The sequence below is a fragment of the Lepidochelys kempii genome, chromosome 10, assembly GCF_965140265.1.
Source record: "Lepidochelys kempii isolate rLepKem1 chromosome 10, rLepKem1.hap2, whole genome shotgun sequence".
NCBI lineage: Eukaryota > Metazoa > Chordata > Testudines > Cheloniidae > Lepidochelys > Lepidochelys kempii.
In genome coordinates this window covers 66981224-67002196 of record NC_133265.1, presented here as the reverse complement: position 1 = coordinate 67002196, position 20973 = coordinate 66981224, and the positions used below count along the sequence as shown (strand labels likewise).

At 44.6% G+C, this 20973-nt stretch overlaps 1 protein-coding gene across 3 annotated transcripts in view; it reads left to right on the top strand.

Moving 5' to 3' along the window:
• The first annotated feature begins 565 nt into the window (after positions 1 to 565).
• The window catches only part of HOMER2 (homer scaffold protein 2), a 108825-nt gene continuing 88417 nt past the window's right edge, over positions 566 to 20973 (top strand). Inside the window, exon 1 of one of the 3 annotated variants that reach the window (XM_073304048.1) lies at positions 566 to 628. In XM_073304048.1, the coding sequence (XP_073160149.1) occupies positions 579 to 628 (50 nt within the window). In that variant the 5' untranslated portion in view covers positions 566 to 578. The other 2 variants (XR_012154019.1, XM_073304047.1) reach the window with 2 other exon arrangements.

Here is a 20973-nt window from a genome sequence, read left to right as displayed (position 1 = left end):
TGTGAGAATAGTCTTCACAGCTCAAACCACATTCCCTGAATTTAGAGACCAACCTGCCTGCTTAGAGATGGAGCTGAAACGTCCCCAAAATCTGTGGTGTTTGGTTGCAGGAGTTTGGTGTGTCTGTTGGGACAGTTCGTGGAAAGGCCGCAACGTTCAGAACCAGAGGGGACCGTTCCCAAACGTTGGGGTGCACGGATCCGAGGGTGTGTGAGTGTGGGAGCAGGTGGCATTCGCGGAGGCTCCAAACCCTGGGGTCAGAGATCGGGGTTGGCTCATATGGCGGAGCTGGCGCGTAGGGCTGCAGAGTGGATCTCACCCAGAGTCTTGGGGTGCTGGGGCCACGGATGGGCCTAGGCGGATCTCCGCCTGGGCTCCCCCCACAAAGTTCGGCTCTGGAGTCGATTTGCCCCCGTTTCCTTTGGTCCAAGCCCACATCCGCCAGGCACCAAGCGGGCAGGGTGAGGACTCAGGGGAGGGGCATGTTTGGCGGCAGGGGGCGCCTGAGGGGAGGGGGAGTCCTGCCGAGTCCCGGGGAAGGCGCCCTGCCCGGCCGCTGCCGGGGGAGCGCGGGCAGCATGGGCAGCAGCGTGTGGCCCCGCCAGTGGGAGGCGGCTGCGCGAAGCAGGTGGGGACTCGCCGCCGCCTTCCCTGGCTCCGCGGTGCGAGGGAGCTCCCGGGAGAACCCCCCAGCTCCCGCCTCCTGCCCGGCGCGGGGTCTGCGGGAGGCTGGTGGCTGCCCCCGCCGCTGGGAGAGGAGGTTATGTAAGGGGAGGAGGAGGAGGAGGAGGAGGAGCAGGACGGCTGCCGCCGCCGAGCGGGCACAGGGAGAAGCCGCCGCCGCCCGCCCGCCCGGCTCTCGGGAGAGTTGCTGCTGCTGCCGCCGCCGCCGGCGGGGCCGGCCCGGGATGCGCAGGAGCTGAGCGCGCTAGCAGCCGGCGGCCGCATGTGCGAAGTTGGGACTCGCCCCGCGCCCGCCGGGGACAGAGGCGAGAACCCCGGGGGCCCGGCGGGGCTGCAGGCTGCGGGCGCAGCTGGGGACAAGTACCGAGAAATGGGGTGAGTGTCCCCGGGAGCCCACGGCCACTGCCTTCCCTCCCGCCCCGGGGGCTCAGGTCGGGCTCTCCCCAGCTGCCGCCGCTTCGCCGGCGGGTCTCTAGCGAGCCGCTTGGGGCTCGGCTGGGGGCGTGTTGAACTTGCAGCCCGGGGCGCGGCCAGACCCCGCTCCCGGGTGCCGCGGGGCGCTGTACAGCCTCGGGCAGTTTGTATCCGGGGCTCCTGCGCCTGGCTCCGAGCAGCCCCCCTGCCCGGCTAACCCGGGGGCAGCGCTGTTCCGAGCTCCTCTCCAGCTGGGGGGCTGAGTCACTCCACGGCACTGGGCAGCTGGAGGGGGCTCGCCAGGGATGGAGCCCGGCTCTGCCACGGACAGTGCCGTTTGCACCCATGGGGCTGGAGAGGAGCGAGGGCTAGGGGAGCTTGCCCGGCTCGGACGGGACTGGGGTGCCCGCTGAACGAGCGGGGAAAGGCGCAGCTCGGCAAACGCCAGAGCGAGCGGAGGAGCCCAGCAGTGGGAGACTGAGGGGGGCTGGATGGAGCACGAGCAGGTCCCGAGTACTTTGTGCGCTCTGGCTTCGGGGTTTGGTGGTTGTGGCTGAAGTAGCGCAGCAAAGATTAATTTCCGGCTGTTGGATGGCTGGTGGATTTAACCTGGTTCGGGGGCGTTTACACTAGTTTTAGGACTTGTCTTGAGTCGTGGTTTCTTTTTGGTTCCTGTCTTGTTAGTTATATTGGTTAAGGTTCTCGAGGCCTTCGTATGAGAGTTCGTAATTAAAATGTATGTGCAGTGTGGTTGTTGCCCTGTTGCTCCCAGGATACGAGTCTTTCTCTGTTGTTGGTTGTTACATTTTAAGACTATTTTTTTTTAAAAAGCCTTTTAGTTCGGTAACACACGTTCATGAAGTGCTTTGAGATCTTCTGATGTGCAAAGTATTATTATTCAGTTTAATGGTTTTAAATGTAGTTAATTGATTTTCATGCTGTAGTGGCAAAATAGGATCTTGTACAAATAATATGGATAACCAAAAAATATTCATAAATGTAAGAAAGGGGGCAACGTTTTTTAAAATGTGAAGATAATAAGCTTTGCTGTTAGCTGTAGAATAAAACTTGAAGTGTGCAGAAATGTCCTTGTAGCAGATAAACACGGAGGTATGATTTAAATGGCTAAAATGACTGAACAAGTGCCTCAGATACAATGTGAAAGATTCCAATCTTGAAATGAGTAATCTGTTCATGTGTATAAACTCACTTAAAAGCAGAGGATTTCTTTTCAGTGACTCTGTGTTGTAATTCAGTCAGAGCACTGAGTCACCGAAAGCAGGCAATAAACTTATCCAAACGTTATTGTTTGTTATATTTAGATAATTGTTTCTGAAACATTTCTCTGTTTAAATGTACAAGATTTTGGTCTGAGAACATGCCCCACTGGACAATTCAGTTTGCTAGTTCAGAGAAACTAATAGTACTTTTTTTTTTTTCATATCTTGTAATTTGAACAAGAGGGAAGAAGGTAAATACTGTGGTTTAAGGAATTTGTAAACTAAAACCTTAGAAAACAAGAATTTTTTTTTAAAAAAAAAGCGCATATATTTTCAGTGTAAACTATGGATAGACCTTGAAATCTTCTTAACAAGCCTGGAAGGTGGTATGCTGGGGGGATTCCAAAACCCACACATCATTTAATTTGCTGTATTTACTGTATATTCTCTTACATCTTTCCTCTTCTCACCCCCATGTGGTGAGGGATCATTCTTTAATTTCTCAGTTTACTTATGCCATTTTGTAACTATGCAAGCTCCCACTACAGAATTTATTACAGTATCACTGAAGTGGCATAATTTGCAACAGGTATGCTAAAGGTAAATTATATAAACATGAACAATTTAAAAATGCAATGAATGTGCCTAATTTTGATGCAGAGAACTTTCGGAAAGAAGGTGGGCGGAGGAAATAGGTATGGGGTGATATAAGTGGATATTGACCAGCATGCCACACCAGAACATCTCTGATGGGCTCATCAGTTTCTTCATTAAATAAGCATTCATTTAAAAACAAGACAGCATCTTGCCTTTCAAATTTATAAAAGTAAGTTTCAGAATATGAACTGATGCAAGGCTGTCTCATTGCATCTATAGATGGGCAGAAAAATGGGTCTGAAGAACTGCCCCATTCATCTCAATTGGGTGACCAAACAATATTTTCACTGTCATCCTTGTTAACTAACTAGCAGAATATTTTTAGCTATTCTGGGATGAGAGCTTGAATAGAAATTAGAAAAACATCTTTTAAAAAAAAAACAGTCTGACCTGGAAACATGGAAGTCCTATTCCACAGAAATCTATTCTTTAAAAGTTCCAAAGGATTTGAAGTCCATTGATCCACTTGCAGAGTCCTATTTGTACTTCTTGTGTATTTATGATATTATCTAGGCTATTTTGCTTTAGGCAAGCCTGTGGAAGAAAACAGTCTTCACTCTTAGGTTGGAAGCAACAAAATCAGAGACAACTTTATTCGAGTAATTGCAAGGGAAGAATACAGCTGACAGAGAGCTGTCTCAGTTTCTCCAAAATACAAGCAATATCACACAAGCATTTATACTCTTCTGTGGCATGCATTAATTGAAAACATGCACATTTTGTTTATATTATATCCTGTCTAATCCAGCATTTTCTCACTTTCACTTCTCAAAACATTGTTATCTCAAGGCAAGGTCACACTGACTTTGCGCTGCTGTTTTCCCACCTGCTTCTGACTTGAGCCCTGCTTCTACAGGTCCCACGCTATTAGGCTAAGACTTAGCATAACAATTGCTCTGTTTCTAACAAATTAAAATGGCTGCACTTAAACCCTCTCTTTCTTTCCTGTTTCCACCATGCCCTCAGAGTTTCCAAATCTCTCTATCTGTTGCCTGCCTGGGCCTGATCCTTTTTTTTTCTTGCTGATCGGTTCTTTCCATGGGCACCAACTTGTCCCACTACCAATTAGCAAGGAGGGTGGACTTCTCAACTAGCCCCCACCCCTCCAAGTCTCTTCTTTTAAACATTCTCAGTCACTAGGGCTACCCGAGTCCTACCCCGTGAGGCTTGTCACCTGGACAGAACGCACGGCCAATTGGCGTTTTAACTATTCAGTTTCCTCTTATGGCAGACACACTGCTGTTACAGGTTTCAGAGTAACAGCCGTGTTAGTCTGTATTCGCAAAAAGAAAAGGAGTACTTGTGGCACATTAGAGACGAACAAATTTATTTGAGCATACGCTTTCGTGAGCTATAGCTCACTTCATCGGATGCATACTGTGGAAAATACAGAAGATGTTTTTATACACACAAATCATGGAAAAAATGGGTGTTTATCACTACAAAAGGTTTTCTCTCCCCCCACCCCACTCTCCTGCTGGTAATAGCTTATATAAAGTGATCACTCTCTGTCATAAATATAAAGGGAAGGGTAAACCCCTTTGAAATCTTTCCTGGCCAGGGGAAAGCTCCTTTCACCTGTAAAGGGTTAAGAAGCTAAAGGTAACCTCGCTGGCACCTGACCAATGAGGAGACAAGATACTTTCAAAAACTGGGAGGAGGGAGAGAAACAAGGGGTCTGTGTGTCTGTCTATATGCTGGTCTTTACCGGGGATAGACCAGGAATGGAGTCTTAGAACTTTTAGTAAGTAATCTAGCTAGGTATGTGTTAGATTATGATTTCTTTAAATGGCTGAGAAAGAATTGTGCTGAATAGAATAACTATTTCTGTCTGTGTATCTTTTTTGTAACTTAAGGTTTTGCCTAGAGGGATTCTCTATGTTTTTGAATCTAATTACCCTGTAAGATATCTACCATCCTGATTTTGCAGGGGGGATTTCTTCATTTCTATTTACTTCTATTTTTATTAAAAGTCTTCTTGTAAGAAACTGAATGCTTTTTCATTGTTCTCAGATCCAAGGGTTTGGGTCTGTGGTCACCTATGCAAATTGGTGAGGCTTTTTATCCAACATTTCCCAGGAAAGGGGGGGGCGGTGCAAGTGTTGGGAGGATTGTTCTTAAGATCCAAGGGTCTGGGTCTGTAGTCACCTAGGCCAATTGGTGAGGTTTTTTACCAAACCTTGTCCAGGAAGTGGGGTGCAAGGTTTTGGGAAGTATTTTGGGGGGAAGGACGCGTCCAAACAGCTCTTCCCCAGTAACCAGTATTAGTTTGGTGGTGGTAGCAACCAATCCAAGGACAAAGGGTGGAATATTTTGTACCTTGGGGAAGTTTTGACCTAAGCTGGTAAAGATAAGCTTAGGAGGTTTTTCATGCAGGTCCCCACATCTGTACCTTAGAGTTCAGAGTGGGGGAGGAACCTTGACACTCTCCTTACAATGTTACAGCGTATGCTGAGCACAAATGGTTACATTTTGACAAGTCTCTGAAGGACTGGTACTTAGTCAGTGCTTCCAGGTGGGTGTGTTCCGCTTTTTCTGCCTGGAAGTCCTGTCTCAAGGCTTGCAACTTGTCCTGGGTGTAGGTTTGGTTGCTGCCTGTTCATAATCTATGCTTTTAATTGCTCAATTCTAGCTGTCAGTTACACGTCTTTCCTTATCCCCAACTCCTATTTGTACCCCAGGCATGCTACGGCTAAGGTCGTATGCACCAAGGATTATATGCATGGAGCGAGACTCCCCGAGTCCTCCCCTCCATCATCCTGGACTTCTACAACCAGGAGTACACCCATTTGCACTCTATCACCGCCGACTGGGGTGGAGAGAAGAATGCTAAACCCTTATCTGGTTCTCAGACCTACTGTGGCTGAGAGTGGGGCTCACCTTTAATCATGCAATTCTTAACATGTAATACCAACTGTGCCAAACAAAGCAAATGTGAAATATCAAGGGCAAAATAGATAGATGGTGTGCACTCTGCAGGGTTCTCCCACTCCTCAATTTTCCACTAAAACTGTGACAGATTTTCATTACCAATCTGCCTGTGCCTTAGTTGATCAGGCTAAGACCACAGGATCGTAGGGCGGAGATGAAGACAACACACCATGTAACTGAATTTAAAGCATTAATTAATGAAATAACAGCAAAGAATATTGGGAATGCTCCCTCATCACTCAAGGGAAGAAAAAACGTTAATGTTAAACCCTGACCCCCTTTTATACTCACAAACATGCTTCCTGGGCTTGCTAGGCCCGGGGGGTAGGAGAGACAGAGAGAGACGGATGGGAGGTTATTCTGTGCACAGACTGTCCAGAGATACACTGTAAAAATTTCCAACTTGCTTCTGCTCTTGGGAGGTATTTCAGTCCAGGCCGGCTGCCTGTGGCTTCTTCAGCATCCCCAAACCACACCAGGTCCAGGGTTGCAAAGGCAGACTGTTGGGTCTCACCAGGTGGCCAACCTTCGCAAATGTAATTTCAGTCCTGCAACTTATTTGCCTTTGTTTTACCTCTGTCTATATTTTCTTCACAGCCAGCTGGGGCTGAAAGCAGTGTTTTTGTGCTTGGCATGGTCTGTGTCGATTCTTGACCTTGAACGCAAAGCAGCTTTCTCCTTATCTCTAGGCCAAGCTAACTTTTCAAATTAACCCATTCCTTTCTCTCCTTGACTTCAGCCTTAACTTATTGGGAATATAAAGAAGTCGAAGGGGTTAACAAAATAGTTTGGGTAGGGAGGCATCCAGATGCTTTACATTTCATTTTAAATCCTGCATTTGAGTTTTAATTTTGCCTGGGAGTCCTTCAGACTCCACACTCGAGACTCATGGAGTCTCTTTATGGCTTTCTCTGAGGTGTATGATTTTATCTAAATTGAAGGTACCTTCTAGTGGGAATTGTTTAGATGGATCATCACGTGTGTAAAAATTCCAATTTTCTAAATCCCTACAAATCCTAGAACTATAATACACATACATATAATAAGCAGGTGTGCCCTTCAGTGGCACAGGAACAGTCTTAAACTGACCCCCACCCATTTTCCAATCACACAGGAGTGCCCTGTCTGCTGAGGTAGCGGCTCATGAAGCTAAAATTATCACACCACCTCCTATTTTCCACTCGGGTCACTTACACAGGAAAGGTTTATCGAGGATGTCCACGACCTTCCTACCCCCCTTTTGCAAAGAGCGTCATCTTGTCTCAGAGAGAACAACACCACTTACTCCAATTTCTTTCGGTGAGATGGTCAGACCAGTCAGTGGCTCATAACCTGCCTTCAGGTGGGGAGGAGAGAGGGAGGAAAGATGTCAAGAAAACGGACGTGGACTGTCCGAGGACAGGAAAAGGATAGGGTCACACAACCCTAGACTCAGACAGGCCCCTTCCCAGTCATGCCATGCAGTCAGCCTGCCTTGGTCAGGACCTTTTACTAGTCCGCTAGGTGCGGTCACAGGGCTTGCATTAGAGACATCTCCAGTCACGAGCTTGTGGGCTTCGCAGAGAGCTCTGGGTGTCTTCCTGTGACCCTCATTCACCCTCTCTCACACCCAAGGCCTCTGTTCCTTCATACCACAATGCATCAGTTTTTTATTTTGTTTTTGGTTGTCTTTTTTTTTAACCCTGAGGGCATCACCACAACTCCTCCGTCCGGACTGAATACACCTGTGTTCTAATCTGAGGGCATCACCACAACCCCTCAACTCACATAGGTCTGACCTAAGCCACACATTGGCTTACCCTGGTTACCACATAACATTGGCTTTTTTTTTGGTTCCTGCCAGTGTATAATTCTTTATTTATGTACTAAGAATGATGTACTGTGCTTTGTGACTAAAACTGTATAACAACCCCATCATATTATTAGCAAGGGAATATTACTGCTTTTATTGTTGTTTAGGATTATGTTGTTGTTGTAAAAGACGTAATAATAACAGTTTTCATGTCCATACTAACCATGCATTGTCATTGCGTCCAATCAAAACCCATGAGGTTGAAGCATCTGATGCAGAGTCTGCAATACAAGGTTTAATGAAAATGGAGGTTTAAGATTGATAGTTGTGCTGGAAGCACAACACGGGGGAGTGTGGAAGTGGAAAAAAGCGCAGACATCTTATTCTTCTAGGAAGAGCAAGAGTCAGGCTAATAACGCGAGACTTCCAAGCAGGGCCTGGGTGAGTGGAAAAGAACTGTAAGAGAGGTTGCTTTGACCTTGTGTTAGATAAGAATGGAACGCAGACTATAGCAAGAACTGCTGAGAAAAGTAAGATATCAGGAAGGAATATGTATAAACAAAATGCAGTTGTTGATCATTACTGGATGTGACAAAAGGTATAAATGCTAGCCTTAATTGTTTATCTTTTGGGAGACCTGCCATTGTGTACTCTCCCCCTTTTGCAATTGCTTGAGAATAAACTACCTCTGACATGTTGCAACCAACCTAAGAGCAAAGACTTGAGTTTATTCTTCCACAAGCCTACGTAAATACAAGGTGACTTCACCAGTGTGCCTGATTCTCCACCCATTCTTACACCAATGCATCTCCGTTACCTCACAAGTGGAGAACCAGTGTTGACAGGGCCAATTCGATCAGGGTGGATGTAGTCCACTCCCAATAATAGATGAGGAGGTGTCAATTCCAGGAGAGGTAAAGCTGCTTTTGTAATGAGCCAGCCACTCCCAGTCCAGCAAATTTTGGGCTTGAATAGGGATTGGCTCTCCACTTGTGAGGTAACTCCCTTTGCTTCATGTGTCATTATATAATGCCTGCATCTGTAATTTTCACTCCACGGATCTGAAGAAATGGTTTTTTACCCACGGAAGCTTATGCCCAAATAAATCTTAGCCTTTAAGGTGCCACCGGACTCCTTGTTGTTTTTTTTGTGGATACAGACTAGCACGGCTACCCCCTGATACTGGACATATTAATGCTTATCCATTTTTGTAAAGTGCTTTGAGACGTACATTTTTCCAATATAAAAGTGCAAAGAATTGCCTTGCTGTTTATCAGGGTTATAGACAGTCTGGTTTGAGAATACTTTTCAGTTCTGTCTCTGGTTCAAGAACAAACTTTAAGTGCTTCAGGCACTAGTTGTTCCGGCTACATCCAGTAACATGGCAGGTTTTGATAAATTTATATGGGACCTAGTCAGGATTGTATGGAGGCTCCACACAGCAGGTGGAAGCTTGCTGTGAATGGGGGAGGGATGGGTAGGAAGGGGAATGAAGGGAGCTACTGAGACTTGATCAGGTGCTAGAGCCTTGTCCCCCGCCCTGGCGGCCGGTGCACATGCTCCTGCCCCTCCCTGATCCAGTGTCTTGCCAGAGTGTCTGGAAGGTGGGTAGAGCAGAGATGTTATTTCCTGCCATCCTGATCTTGTGCGCTGCCACCATGGCCGCTCCAGCCCTTCCTCTGGGTCCCACTCTCACCTCTGTGAGGTAGTGTGAGGGCAAAAAACCTGGGGGTGGTGGTGGTTGAAACACACATTGTCTGCTCCCCCAATATTTTGATTGCGAGGGTACTAGCCGCATCTCGCCACCTGGATCCTCCACCCCTAGTTCCTCAAGTGTAAAGTGTGGGAAGAATTTGGCTCAGCACTTAAAATAGTTTTTGTGTGGTTGGCCATTATTAATATGTACTGTCCCTGGGTTTGGCACTGAGTAACAGTACAGAAGTATGAAAACTTACAGCTACCTGAACTGTGTAAAACTAGTTATTCAGGTCATTCGCGTAAATCTCCTGTGAAATGAGAGCTCTAAAGAAGCATGTGATGATGCAGTTCAGCTTACTATACTGCAATACTTTTTCCAAATTTTACAAAATTACTAAAAATGTATATTCAGCTAATCATGAGAATGCTGCTCTTGTATAAAATGTCTCCTAAACAAAGAGAGCTTGACTCCAAAGTCAATGCAAAGTCAAGTCTTGTTGATTTCCATGGGCTTTGGATCTGGCGCTAATGTTGCTTATGTTGAAGAAAAATAGTTCTTTTTTCCCCAGGGCTAACTCCCCACCCTTGCAATCCTACAGCTGTGGTACTATTATCTCAATAGTCTGGCCAATAAATGTTAACTATTCCCAAAACACTGTATATCAGACTTCCAATTTCCAAGACTTTTTTTTTTAAAATCTAAACATACATCCTGAGTTATGTCTTTTCACACCTCAGCAAAGAACTAACAAACAAAGAAAACGGCTAGCTCATCAGTTGCTCAGATTTCTGAGCTATATCTGCTAATCTAACAAAGAATACCTGTTTCAATTTGACCTCAATTTTTTTTAACAACAAAAGCTAACGTGCTATTGTAAAGATGGCAGTTTTATTTATTAAAATGATTTTAAAAGGAATTAGATTACAGAAAGGGGAAAATGTAGCTAAGACTCTTTTTACCATTTTAATTTCCACAATACACTTGCAGTTCCCTTTAATTTTTCATATCCCTCAATTACAAAACGTTGCTCGTTAGTAGAGAAGTGGCAAATACCCAGTTTGGATTAGAGTTGTACATCGATTCTTTGCCATTGAAGATGTTGTTCATATTTGTTGGATTAAAATTCAACTAGTCTAAACACCTATTAGCAATGAAACATAATTTTAAAGCCCTTTTTAATAAAGCATTTGTATCAAAATGAAAATTAACCATCCAAATATTAAAACACACCACAAGGAAACACCATACAAATTAAATGCAAAAAATGAACATACAAAATAAATGGTGAATTATATTATTGTGTGAATTAATGTAGTTTAGTTAATATGGAACTACTTGTTATACCCACTTCTGCGGACTGAGGGGTTGGATTTTGCGTAGGGGTGAAGCAGGAAGGAAGAGTGCCAATTCTTCTTTCTTCCCCCACCTCTCGAACCTTGTGGCAGTCCCTCTATTGAAACTCTTTGTGGACCGAGATCAGTGGGGCTGTGGAGGTGAATGGAGGCCAGGTTGCATTTATTCAGGAGGGAGCTATTCTTCACAGTATGCTCCTCTCCAAAGTCCACTGATATTCAAGCAGATATCTGTGCCTAAGTAATGCTGCTTGAAGCTGTATTAATGTGGGCTCCATGCCTGCACCCATCTGGGAGAGAGAGTCTGGGGTGTCTGGCCAGTGGAGAGAGTCATACTGCCATGGCTGAGGAGGTCAGAGGAGTAAGAGGGTTGATGTCTAGAGCTGGGTGAAATTTTTCAACCAATTTTTTGTGTGCAAAATGTGCAGATTTGGGTCAACCAAAACATTTTGTCACTTTGTATCAATTTCACCAAATTGTTTTGTGCAGGAAAAAGTACTTTTCAAAAATGCTCTGAAAAAATCAAAATGTTCTGTTTCTACATTTTTGAAATGAAACCATTTGATTTTGATTTGAAAAAACTTTTCATTTTAAATTTCCTTCAATTTCATTAAAATGTTAAGTATAAAAAATTCTCAATCTAAATGAAATGTTTTTTTCAACCCCAAACACTTTTTTTGACTCTTAATCACCATATATTTTGAATTTTGTTTTGTTTTGGGTCAACCTGAAACAACTGATTTTTTTGGTTGTCTGGCCATTTCAGAAAATAATAATTTCCCCATCTCTACATGGGTCTACCATCAATGGGACTTAATGTAAATTCTGGTTCCCTGAAGATCCCCTGGTTTTGTGAGGTTGGGATATGGTACCTCTTGCCCTTTTCCTGCTCCTCAAAAGCCCCCTCCCACTTCAGAGGATAACTAGCTGGAAACTCCATCAGGCAACGCTCATCTAGTTTTTGACATCTCTCCCAGTCTTGTTGGTACATCTGTAAGAGGGTACAATTTGGTCCTGTTTTTTTTCCATTATGTGATGACGTTTAAGGACACTGTGAAGTGATCTGCCTTTTTGCCCTCTGCTAGCAATATGCTCTTACATCTTTCTCCTAAATTGTTCTTTAACTGATTAAAGAATGCCCGCAGAATGGAGGGAAGTGGCACGGTCAGCCACCTTCTTCTTCTTTCCTTGTTGTCCTTTAATAGTGTTGGATGGAATCCTGTGGGTGAGAGTGAATAGGTTGTAAAAAGATATAAATTGAAAAGTTACAGAAAAGGGCAACAAAAATTATTAGGGGTACGGAACAGCTTCCGTATGAGGAGAGATGAAAAAGACTGGGACTTTTCAGCTTGGACAAGACACCACTCAGGGGGCATATGATAGTGGTCTATAAAATCATGAATGCTGTGGAGAGAGTGAATAAGGAAGTGTTGTTTTACTCTTTCACATAATACAAGAATCAGAGGTCACCCAATGAAATTAATAGGCAGCAGCTTTAAAACAAACCAAAGGAAGTACTTCACACAATGCACAGTCAACCTGCTGAACTCATTGCCTGGGATGTTGTGAAGGCCAAAACTATGGGGTTCAAAAAAGAACTAGATAAGTTCATGGAGGAGAGATCCATCAGTGGCTGTTAGCCAAGAGATGCTATGGGGTGCAACCCCATGCTCTGGGTGTTCCTCATATCTGACTGCCAGCATGTGGGCAGCAGGGGATAGATCACTCGATAATTGTTGTGATCATTTCCTCTGAAGCATCGGCCACTGTCAGAAGACAGGATACTGGGCTAGATGGAGCTTTGGTCTGATTAGTCTGGCCGTTCTTATGGTTGGAGGGTAGAGTTTATGGCAGAGCATGTGAGAGAAATCACAAACTGGTTTCTGTTCCAAAATGCTGACAGTTTTACATTTTGAGAGAAAGATCCTCAGATCTTTATTCAATAGATGTACTCCACTTCCAAGAAACAGTGAGGTATCAGAGCTTGTTTCTATGGCATACAGTAAAAATTGCTGGTCAGCCAGACCAGAACCCTCCAGTGAATTCTCCAATGATTAATGTTCTTCCAGCACTTAATAGCTTTCATATTGTTGCTGTAGCAGTTATTCAGATGCTCAGCCAAATCCAAGAAAACTATCAGTTCCTGGACACAGATCTCTGATGCAGTCCAAATCTGTATGAAGTGTATGCCAGGAATAAGGCCCAAATCATTTCCACCCAAGTGAATCACTACAATGTCCAGTAGATCATAACATCTTAAAGAATGCCAGCAGAATGGAGGGAAGTGGCATGTTCTAAAAAAAGTCAGCGGGTTAGGCATTGCAGAGTGAGCAAAACTTGATGCCAGTGCAGGCCACCACTCTGCTCACTACAGGGTCGTTTGGGTGGAATCTCCTTGGAATCTCCATGTCATGGTCTACTCCTTGCTCTCCCACAAACTTTTGCAACCTTGTGATCCAAGAATCCCACAGGATCCACATGTTGGCAAGCTTGGCATTACACATATTTCTTTCCCCTCAATAGTCAAGGTGCCCATGCTGTGGGTTCCAAAACTTTCCACTATGTCTCCTTGGAAACACCACATTAATCTGCATTGAGGTAAGGAAGGAACCATTTTCCCCCTTCCCCCCACCTGGAGGCTAGTAAAATACAGATTTTCTCAAACAAGCAATCCAAGGCTTGCCTACTAATTGTCCTAATTTCCTGTCCCCTCCGCAGCTGCAACCCCTCTTCCCGTACTCCCAGGCCTTCCGCCACACCTCTCCACACAGTCATCTGTTTCTGGCTCCTACCCACCCGATATAACAGAAATTTTGGTTACGCTGCCTGATGATTATTCTGCTGTGTTCACAGTAAACCTCCCCATAAATAACACATTATAACAGAGACAACTGGTAGCAAGCAACATGAGTTGACACGTTTCCCTGATCTACCCAGGCAAGCATAAAGGGGCCGCATAGAAACCTTTTCATGTGGCTTTTTTTTTCTTTATTGTATATGGACACTGTAATCCCTCCAGACTGCACATCTGTGCAAGTGAAGAAGTGAACATGTTCTTAAATACCATTCTCAATTTGGATCCCCCAAAGATTTAGTGTGTGCCATGAACTACCTGGGGTAAAAATAGACAGATTGAGACAACTTTGACCTGCATATCACTAATAGTTTGATCCCTCGCTCTGCACACGGCAAAAACCCACCTAGAAACTTTAAAAAATGCCTCTTATCTTCACAACCCCTAACTCAAATGACCCCAAGCTTGGGACACTCACCTGATCCTGCATCCTCCGGGGGCACACCAGATTTAAAAGGAATCCGACCAAGCATGTTGATTTTAGAGGCTTAGAAATGTCAACCTTTACACTGATGTAGTGAAGCAATCTTAATTATATTGGTGCTGCTGTGCCACGTTAGTAGGGTATTGCAGCGGAAATTCACTTTGGCCCTAGTTTAGCTCCAAAAGTCAATTGGAGACTTTTTTTTTTTTTTTTACTTCATTGGGAACTAGATTGGGCCATCCATCGATGTCGGAGAGAGCACCTTGCATCACTCTTGAGCAGTGTTCTCTGGCCAAATGACAGAGCAGCATGGAGTGGCTCTTGAAGGAGCCACATCTAGACTTCCTTTGATGGAGAAGGAACGTCAGTGTGTGCTCAAATCCAGCCCAAGCTGGTAATGAGTGATCTGATGGCTCACTGGCCTATGGGAAGTGAACTGGTGGTTTTGGTTCAGGGCCTGTCAGTTCTCACAAGTCCAGTTTGCATCAAATGTCATCCCAGGTGGTGTTCTTATTGGCAGCCTCAACAAAGGGACTGAGGATAGAGTAGATATTGAAGCTGAATTACTCTCTGATTTGGGATGTCGTTTTTAGATCAGAATAGAGGCATGCTGGTGGGTGCTGTGGAGACCTTACTACCTATACTGTGCCTCTTATGTCAGAGGTGGGCAAACTATGGCCCTTGGGATGGTCCTGCTTGGCTTTTGAGCTCCTGGCCGGGGAGGCTAGCCCCCAGCACCTCCCCTGCAGCCTCAGCTCACTGCGCCGCAATGCTCTGGGTGGTGCGGCTGCGAGCTCCTGCCGGGCAACGTGGCTGGCTCCGGCTGGTAAGGGGGCAGGGAGCGGGGAGGGGGGGGTTGGATAAGGGGCAGGGTGTCCTGGGGGGCAGTCATGGGACAGGGAGCAAGGGGTGGTTGGATGGGGCAGAGGTTCGGGGGGGGGACGGACGGTCAGGGGATGGGGAACGGGGGGTTTGGATAGGCATGGGAGTCCTGGGGGGGCCTGTCAGGGGGCCAGGGTGTGGATAGGGCAGTCAGGGGACAGGGAGCAGGGTGGGTTGGATAGGGGGTGGAGTCCCGGGGGGGGCGGTTAGGGGAGAAGGAGCGGGTGGGGTTGGATAGGGGGTGGAGTTCCTGGGGGGCAGTTAGAGGCAGGAGGTTCTGAGAGGGGGTGGTCAGGACAAGGAGCAGGGGCAGTTGGATGGGTTGGGGGTTCTGACAGGGGCAGTGAGAGGGCAGGGGCCAGGCTGTTTGGGGAGGCACAGCCTTCCCTACCCGGCCCTCCATACAGTTTGGCAACCCCGATGTGGCCCTCGGGCCAAAAAGTTTGCCCACCCTGTCTTATGTGAATAGTGGATCTGATTGTCCATAGCCTTGCATCTTGCATAGTCATTTGCATCTGTGCAAAGTGGGCCCGAACTCCTGCCATTCTGATATTGAGCATTTTACACACACTTTGCACAGATATAAATAACTTACACAAAGAGCAGACCAGTGGAGAATCAGGCTCAGAGAACTGTAATCTCTAGGGGTAAATTCCTATCTCCATTGAATGAATGGGAAAACTCCTGGGGCCCAGAATTTCACCCCAGGATTATACATCTTTCAGAAACATTAAAATGGCTTTTAAAAAAAGAGTTGGTAGAGAGGGAAACAGGAAAGCCTTAGCATGGGCTTGTCTACATTTGGGATTTTGGCACTGGTGTAGTTACCTCAGGGTAGCTGCATTTGTGAAAACCCCTAGTGCAGATGCATTGCACCAAAGTGAAAACTGACTTGCACTAGTGTGGTTTACTCTTCTTTCCAGTGCAGGCTACTGTTTGCACCAGTGCAGCACATCTACATTAAGAGTTTGTGGTTGTGCAGCTACACTGATGTTGCTATACAAGTGCAAAAATCCTCAGTGTAGATAAGCTCTAAGTGAAGGAGAAACCTGAAATCGGGAAGATGTTGAAACAAGAAAGCAGAAAATGAACAGAAACTAGTGAAAGGGAGTGACTGCATGCTATTCAGAGACAGGAGGAGGCACAGGGAGGGCAGAGTAGAGAGAGAACCGTAGGCAGCATCTGCAGTAGAGAATTTCAGCAAAGAATTCCCACTGCTGGTACCACTGATTCCACTGCATTGGTGGGAGTTCAGCAAATATTCCCACTAGTATAGACAAGGCCATAGAAAAAGAATGAAGAGAGCAATTGAGATATAATTTAATTTTAGAGAAGAGATCACAACTGAGTTTTTCAGCTACCAAGCTAATTAATTACCACTGTTAATTTGATTGATACCTGAAAATAGCTCCTAAATAAAATATCCTCCCCAAAAGATGGAATATCCCTTAAATCTCTCCCCACGGGTAAAAGGATGGAAGTGAGATGGGCCCCTGACAGAAATGAAACCCAGAATGAAATGCTGAAGACAAGTGGCCATTTAAAATATTAAAGCATTCCTTTCGGCAGAAAACAGTTTTAAACTAGGTCAAGCTTTGACAATGTCACTTTAATTTCTCAAAGTATAGTCTCGCTATGACCAACTTGGGCAAAGTGCAGCAATTAATTTGGAGAGAAATCAGGATAAGATGATATTAGTCTGTTTCTGTTTATGGATTTTCTTTATCATTCTATATTATGTTCAGATATAAACATTACTGTAATAGCTAGAATAAATAGCCTTAGCCATGAAATTAAATTTATGAAATATACATATTTTTGAAACAGCTGCTGTTGTGTGGGAAGTTCTTCAGTTTTCTGAAGGCCGCTAAATAAATGATCAAATCTCCAACTCTTTTTCTCCCTTGAGTACTGTTAGTCATGTTTGTGGCTATGGGTGTCCTTTCTGCAGATACAGTGTGTGAGTTGAATTGTATTTTGGAATTTGCTTGTTGGGATGTAAATGTGCTTGAGGGAACACAGGCTGTTAGTACCAAGGAAGGTTATTGAAGCATCATCGCTGCACATCATTGAGAACAGGCTATATAAGGCATGAGTAGGGATTATGTGTAATACTCCTGCAAACTGTAGATGATTACATTGGATGATGCAGTTGGTCTTTTCTGATGATATTTTCTATGATTTACGCTTGCTGTTCTCTACCTGCTGTAGAATGAAGGTTTCTTCAGTGCTGCCTGCTGCAAAGTCACACTGCTTAGCACGTGTGATGCTAGTAGCCTTCTGCTTACATCTGACCTTATCGCTGAGGTTGAAACTGTTAGGGACCACTGTGCCCACTGCATCATTCAGAGTTATTTTGTAAGGTTAGTATTATTACTGGGATCAGGATTAAAAGGAAGCAAAATATTTGTAACAATCCACATTTATGAATGTTGGTGTTTTTTTAAAAAGAGGTGTTGGTGGATTACATCACTGTTGCTGGTCTGCCTTGATGACTCAGATGAGAGAACCAGCTCTGCTGTGTAGGTGTGTAGGATTTGCAAGTTTGATGGTAATTTTATCCTTTCATGCTTAAAGCTGGCAGGACTGGGAGCTTTAGCTGGAAAATAATGACAGGTTTATCATGGTGAAGAGGGAGTGGATTTAAAACAGAAAAACAGTGTCTGACTATGAAGGCAGGTTCAAAAGGGGCTACTGCTTACCATGCCAAAACTCGCTCATTTCACTGTTAACTCATCTTCCTTTTCCCTTCTAAATCCCCCTCAGTCTAAGTCTGATTGCTTTCAGCCATTTGTTGTGACTTGTCAAAATACAAGATTTTAAGCATTTTTGCAGAACTGTTTTTTCAATTGTTTTTATTTTTATTTTGTCCGGAGCTTTCAAAGGAGCCTACGGGAATTAGGGGCTGTTGTGATAATTGGGCCTACAAAGGTACCCTATTGTGAGATTGTGAATTCAACTGTAAGACGTTAGTCAAATGTTCTAAAACGTCACAATAATCTATAAGAACAAATGTTGGTGGGAAAAGGTTCAAAAGGGAAATGGACTGGATTAGTCCAAACCAAAAGGCCTACTGATATAACTCAAGGACTGTGTTAAGGTCATGCCTGGTAAACGAGAGAAGTGTGAGATCAAAAATCAATGAACCAAAATTGGTGTGGCTGGAATTAGGCTTCACTAGTAGACAAAATAACAAGGGGATGGACTATTCCACCCATCAATCCCATAAAGGAAGAGACTTTGGGGAGAAAATTTGTCTATAGGAACAAGCTTCTCTATCATGGCTGCCACCTAGGATTACTGACTGACTTGTATTTGACCAGCCTGGCCAGTTTTTTTTATGGATTTACTGGTTGCCAGAAAAATAATTTAATCTGCTGTCTTTTTTTTATGTGGGTCTAATGCAGGGATCAGCAAGCTTTGACAGGGAAAGCTGTCAATGGGGGCTGCAGGAAGGGTGGCCAGCACATCCCTTGGCCCGTGCTGCTTCCTGCAGTGCCCATTGGCCTGGGACGGTGAACCGCGGCCAGTGGGAGCTGCGATAGGCTGAACCTGCAGAAGCTGCAGGTAAACAAACTGGCCTGGCCCGCCATGGGTGTACCAAAGGTTGCAGATCCCTAGTCTAATGATTTGCATTATTATCCCAATGTATTGGGATATCTAATGTTAAAAGTTTCAGTGTCTGGCTAAAGATGCTGTAGTGTTCCCTTTTCCACAGTTTGTGATAACAGATCAAAACTGTTGGAAATACAGCAGCTAACTAACATGCAAGCGCACTATCCGTGTGTGTGCGCGAGAGAGAGAGAGAGAGCGAGAGGGTTTGAATCACCCAGGATTGAGGAGATGTGCATGTTATCAATCTTGTCTATATGTGTTGTCTCTCTAGACGCTATAAGTGGCTGTTGGAGGGTGGGAGCTGCGGAGTTGCTTTGTGGTTGGGGTTGCGATGGTCTGTCCTTGTGGGTTGTGTGTGTGTGTGTGCCAACTTGTTTGCATTTTAAAGGTGGTAATCCTCCTGCCACCCCCACCATCTCTTGGGACACTCTTCTTCGTCTTAATCCTGAGAGATGTCCTGAGCAGAGAAAGGGACCCAGAGGCTGCTGACACCTTTACCAGCTCTGGCTGAATCCTGAACATCACTTGTGATGTAAGACTGTTCTCCACCCTCCCCCCATGTGTTCTTTTCCTTCCTCCACCTTATTTCTTCTCTTTCCAATCCCTCTCCTTTTTCCTTCTGTCTAATAAGAGTCTGCCTTAGCTGTCAAAGACTGGATGTTTTGCAACACTGTTGTAAGCCTGTAACCAGACAGTGGCAGCTAAAAGCAATGCCCTAAACAGCACGATGTGTCTGAGTGGCTGATAAGACCGTGTGCTGTGCCTGTGTTTTTCCAGCTGTGAGATTGCATATGAGTCAACAGCAGAGACAGAAATTGCATTTTCTATCTTAGCTGTTTTTTTCTTTCCCGTTTTGTGTGTTTTGTCTTGTCTTCCTGGAAATGGGATCTTACATTTCAAAGACTTAAACTGCTTTTCTTTCTTCTCTGTATCTTTAATAAAAGGTTGAAAGGATTTTTAGTGGTGTATTTGCTCTGGTCCTAAGCAAGCTGAGATCTCTGTATACCAAACCAGGTTTAACACTTTTTAACATTGGACAGTGACTGGGTTATGTTAACACCTTTGACTCTTTGGGCCCATTTATGCCATGTAAATTAGTACAACAGGGCTCAAACCCCACTGAAATTCACTAAGAGTTGAGTTCCTAACTCACTGGAAAAGCCCAGCTTTCATGTCCGCACATGACCTAGCACAAGGGGACCCTGATTCCCGACTCGGGCTGCTAGGCGTTGCTATAAAACAAAGGACAAACAATAGTAACAGTGGTTCTGCAACCTATTCTGACAAGACCAGGCTTAAAAAAAAAAAAGAAAAGTAATTCAGGCAGCAAAGGCCTTTTTGGAATGGGTTCGAAAATATATAGCCATCTTGTACAACATATTTTCATAGGCTATCCCCACTCTTGTTCTGGATTCCTGGATATGGACCGTTGCAATGTTATGTGCCTGATTAAGATTTGTGTTTTTTTTTTTTAAATTGGACAAATACTTGTTTATGCAATGTGGTGAAGCAGATGTATAGCTGCAAGTGGAATCAAATGTCCTCATATAGAGCAATATACCTTTTTCAACACTATATGCTTTAGAACTAGCGTGTAGTCTAAAAGGAAACCACTAGGTTTATTATTTGGCAGTAGAGAGTATTTATTTTTGTGTTCTATGCTTATTCTTGATTGATTTATCCTCCGAGATAGGACAGGAAGTGTGGTAAAAGTGGGGAGTATTCAGTGTATTAAGCCTTTTTCTATGAAAAAGTATTCTTCCAACAAAGTAGAATCCACACGCTCTTGTTCACTTTCACTAAAGTTCCATGAAATTGAATCTTTGCTTTTGGGAAGGTACACTATAATCTAACCACACACACAACTTGAGCAGTTTGTTATCTCCTTTACTTAGTCCCGTGCCCTTTTTCTTATCCAGATACCTGTAGTTCTGCTTCTCAGTAGGAATGTGTTACACATATCTAAAGATGTCTATCGACAGTCATTAAGCTAGGAGTCTGTGTCCTGTTTTGTGATTTTGCAAAATATCTATATCATCATTTGAAAAAGGAGAAAAAATATTTTGACCCAAATTCTTCAGCCTTTAACTGAGCAAAACTCTTAGTGAAGCCAGTGGGAGTACTGCTTCATTAGGAACTGCAGAATTTTTTTTTTTAAGTTATGAAGCTGAAAATGGGGGAGAAATCCTGCATATCATTATTGCATATCATTTCAATTGTGGGAACATCTAAAGACCCCAGTCAGGGATAAGGGCTGTAGTGTGTAGGCAAATACTACTAGGATGGCCCTTGCTTCAGAGGGCTTTCAGCATTCGACCTTTCTGCTTCCTCACTAACCCTATCTTATCCACTTTACCTCTCACCACAGGGAGAACATGACTCATACATTCCCCACTGGTGGCCTGCCCTTCCAGGAGAGGTGTTTGGCAGTATGCCACAACTTTTAGCA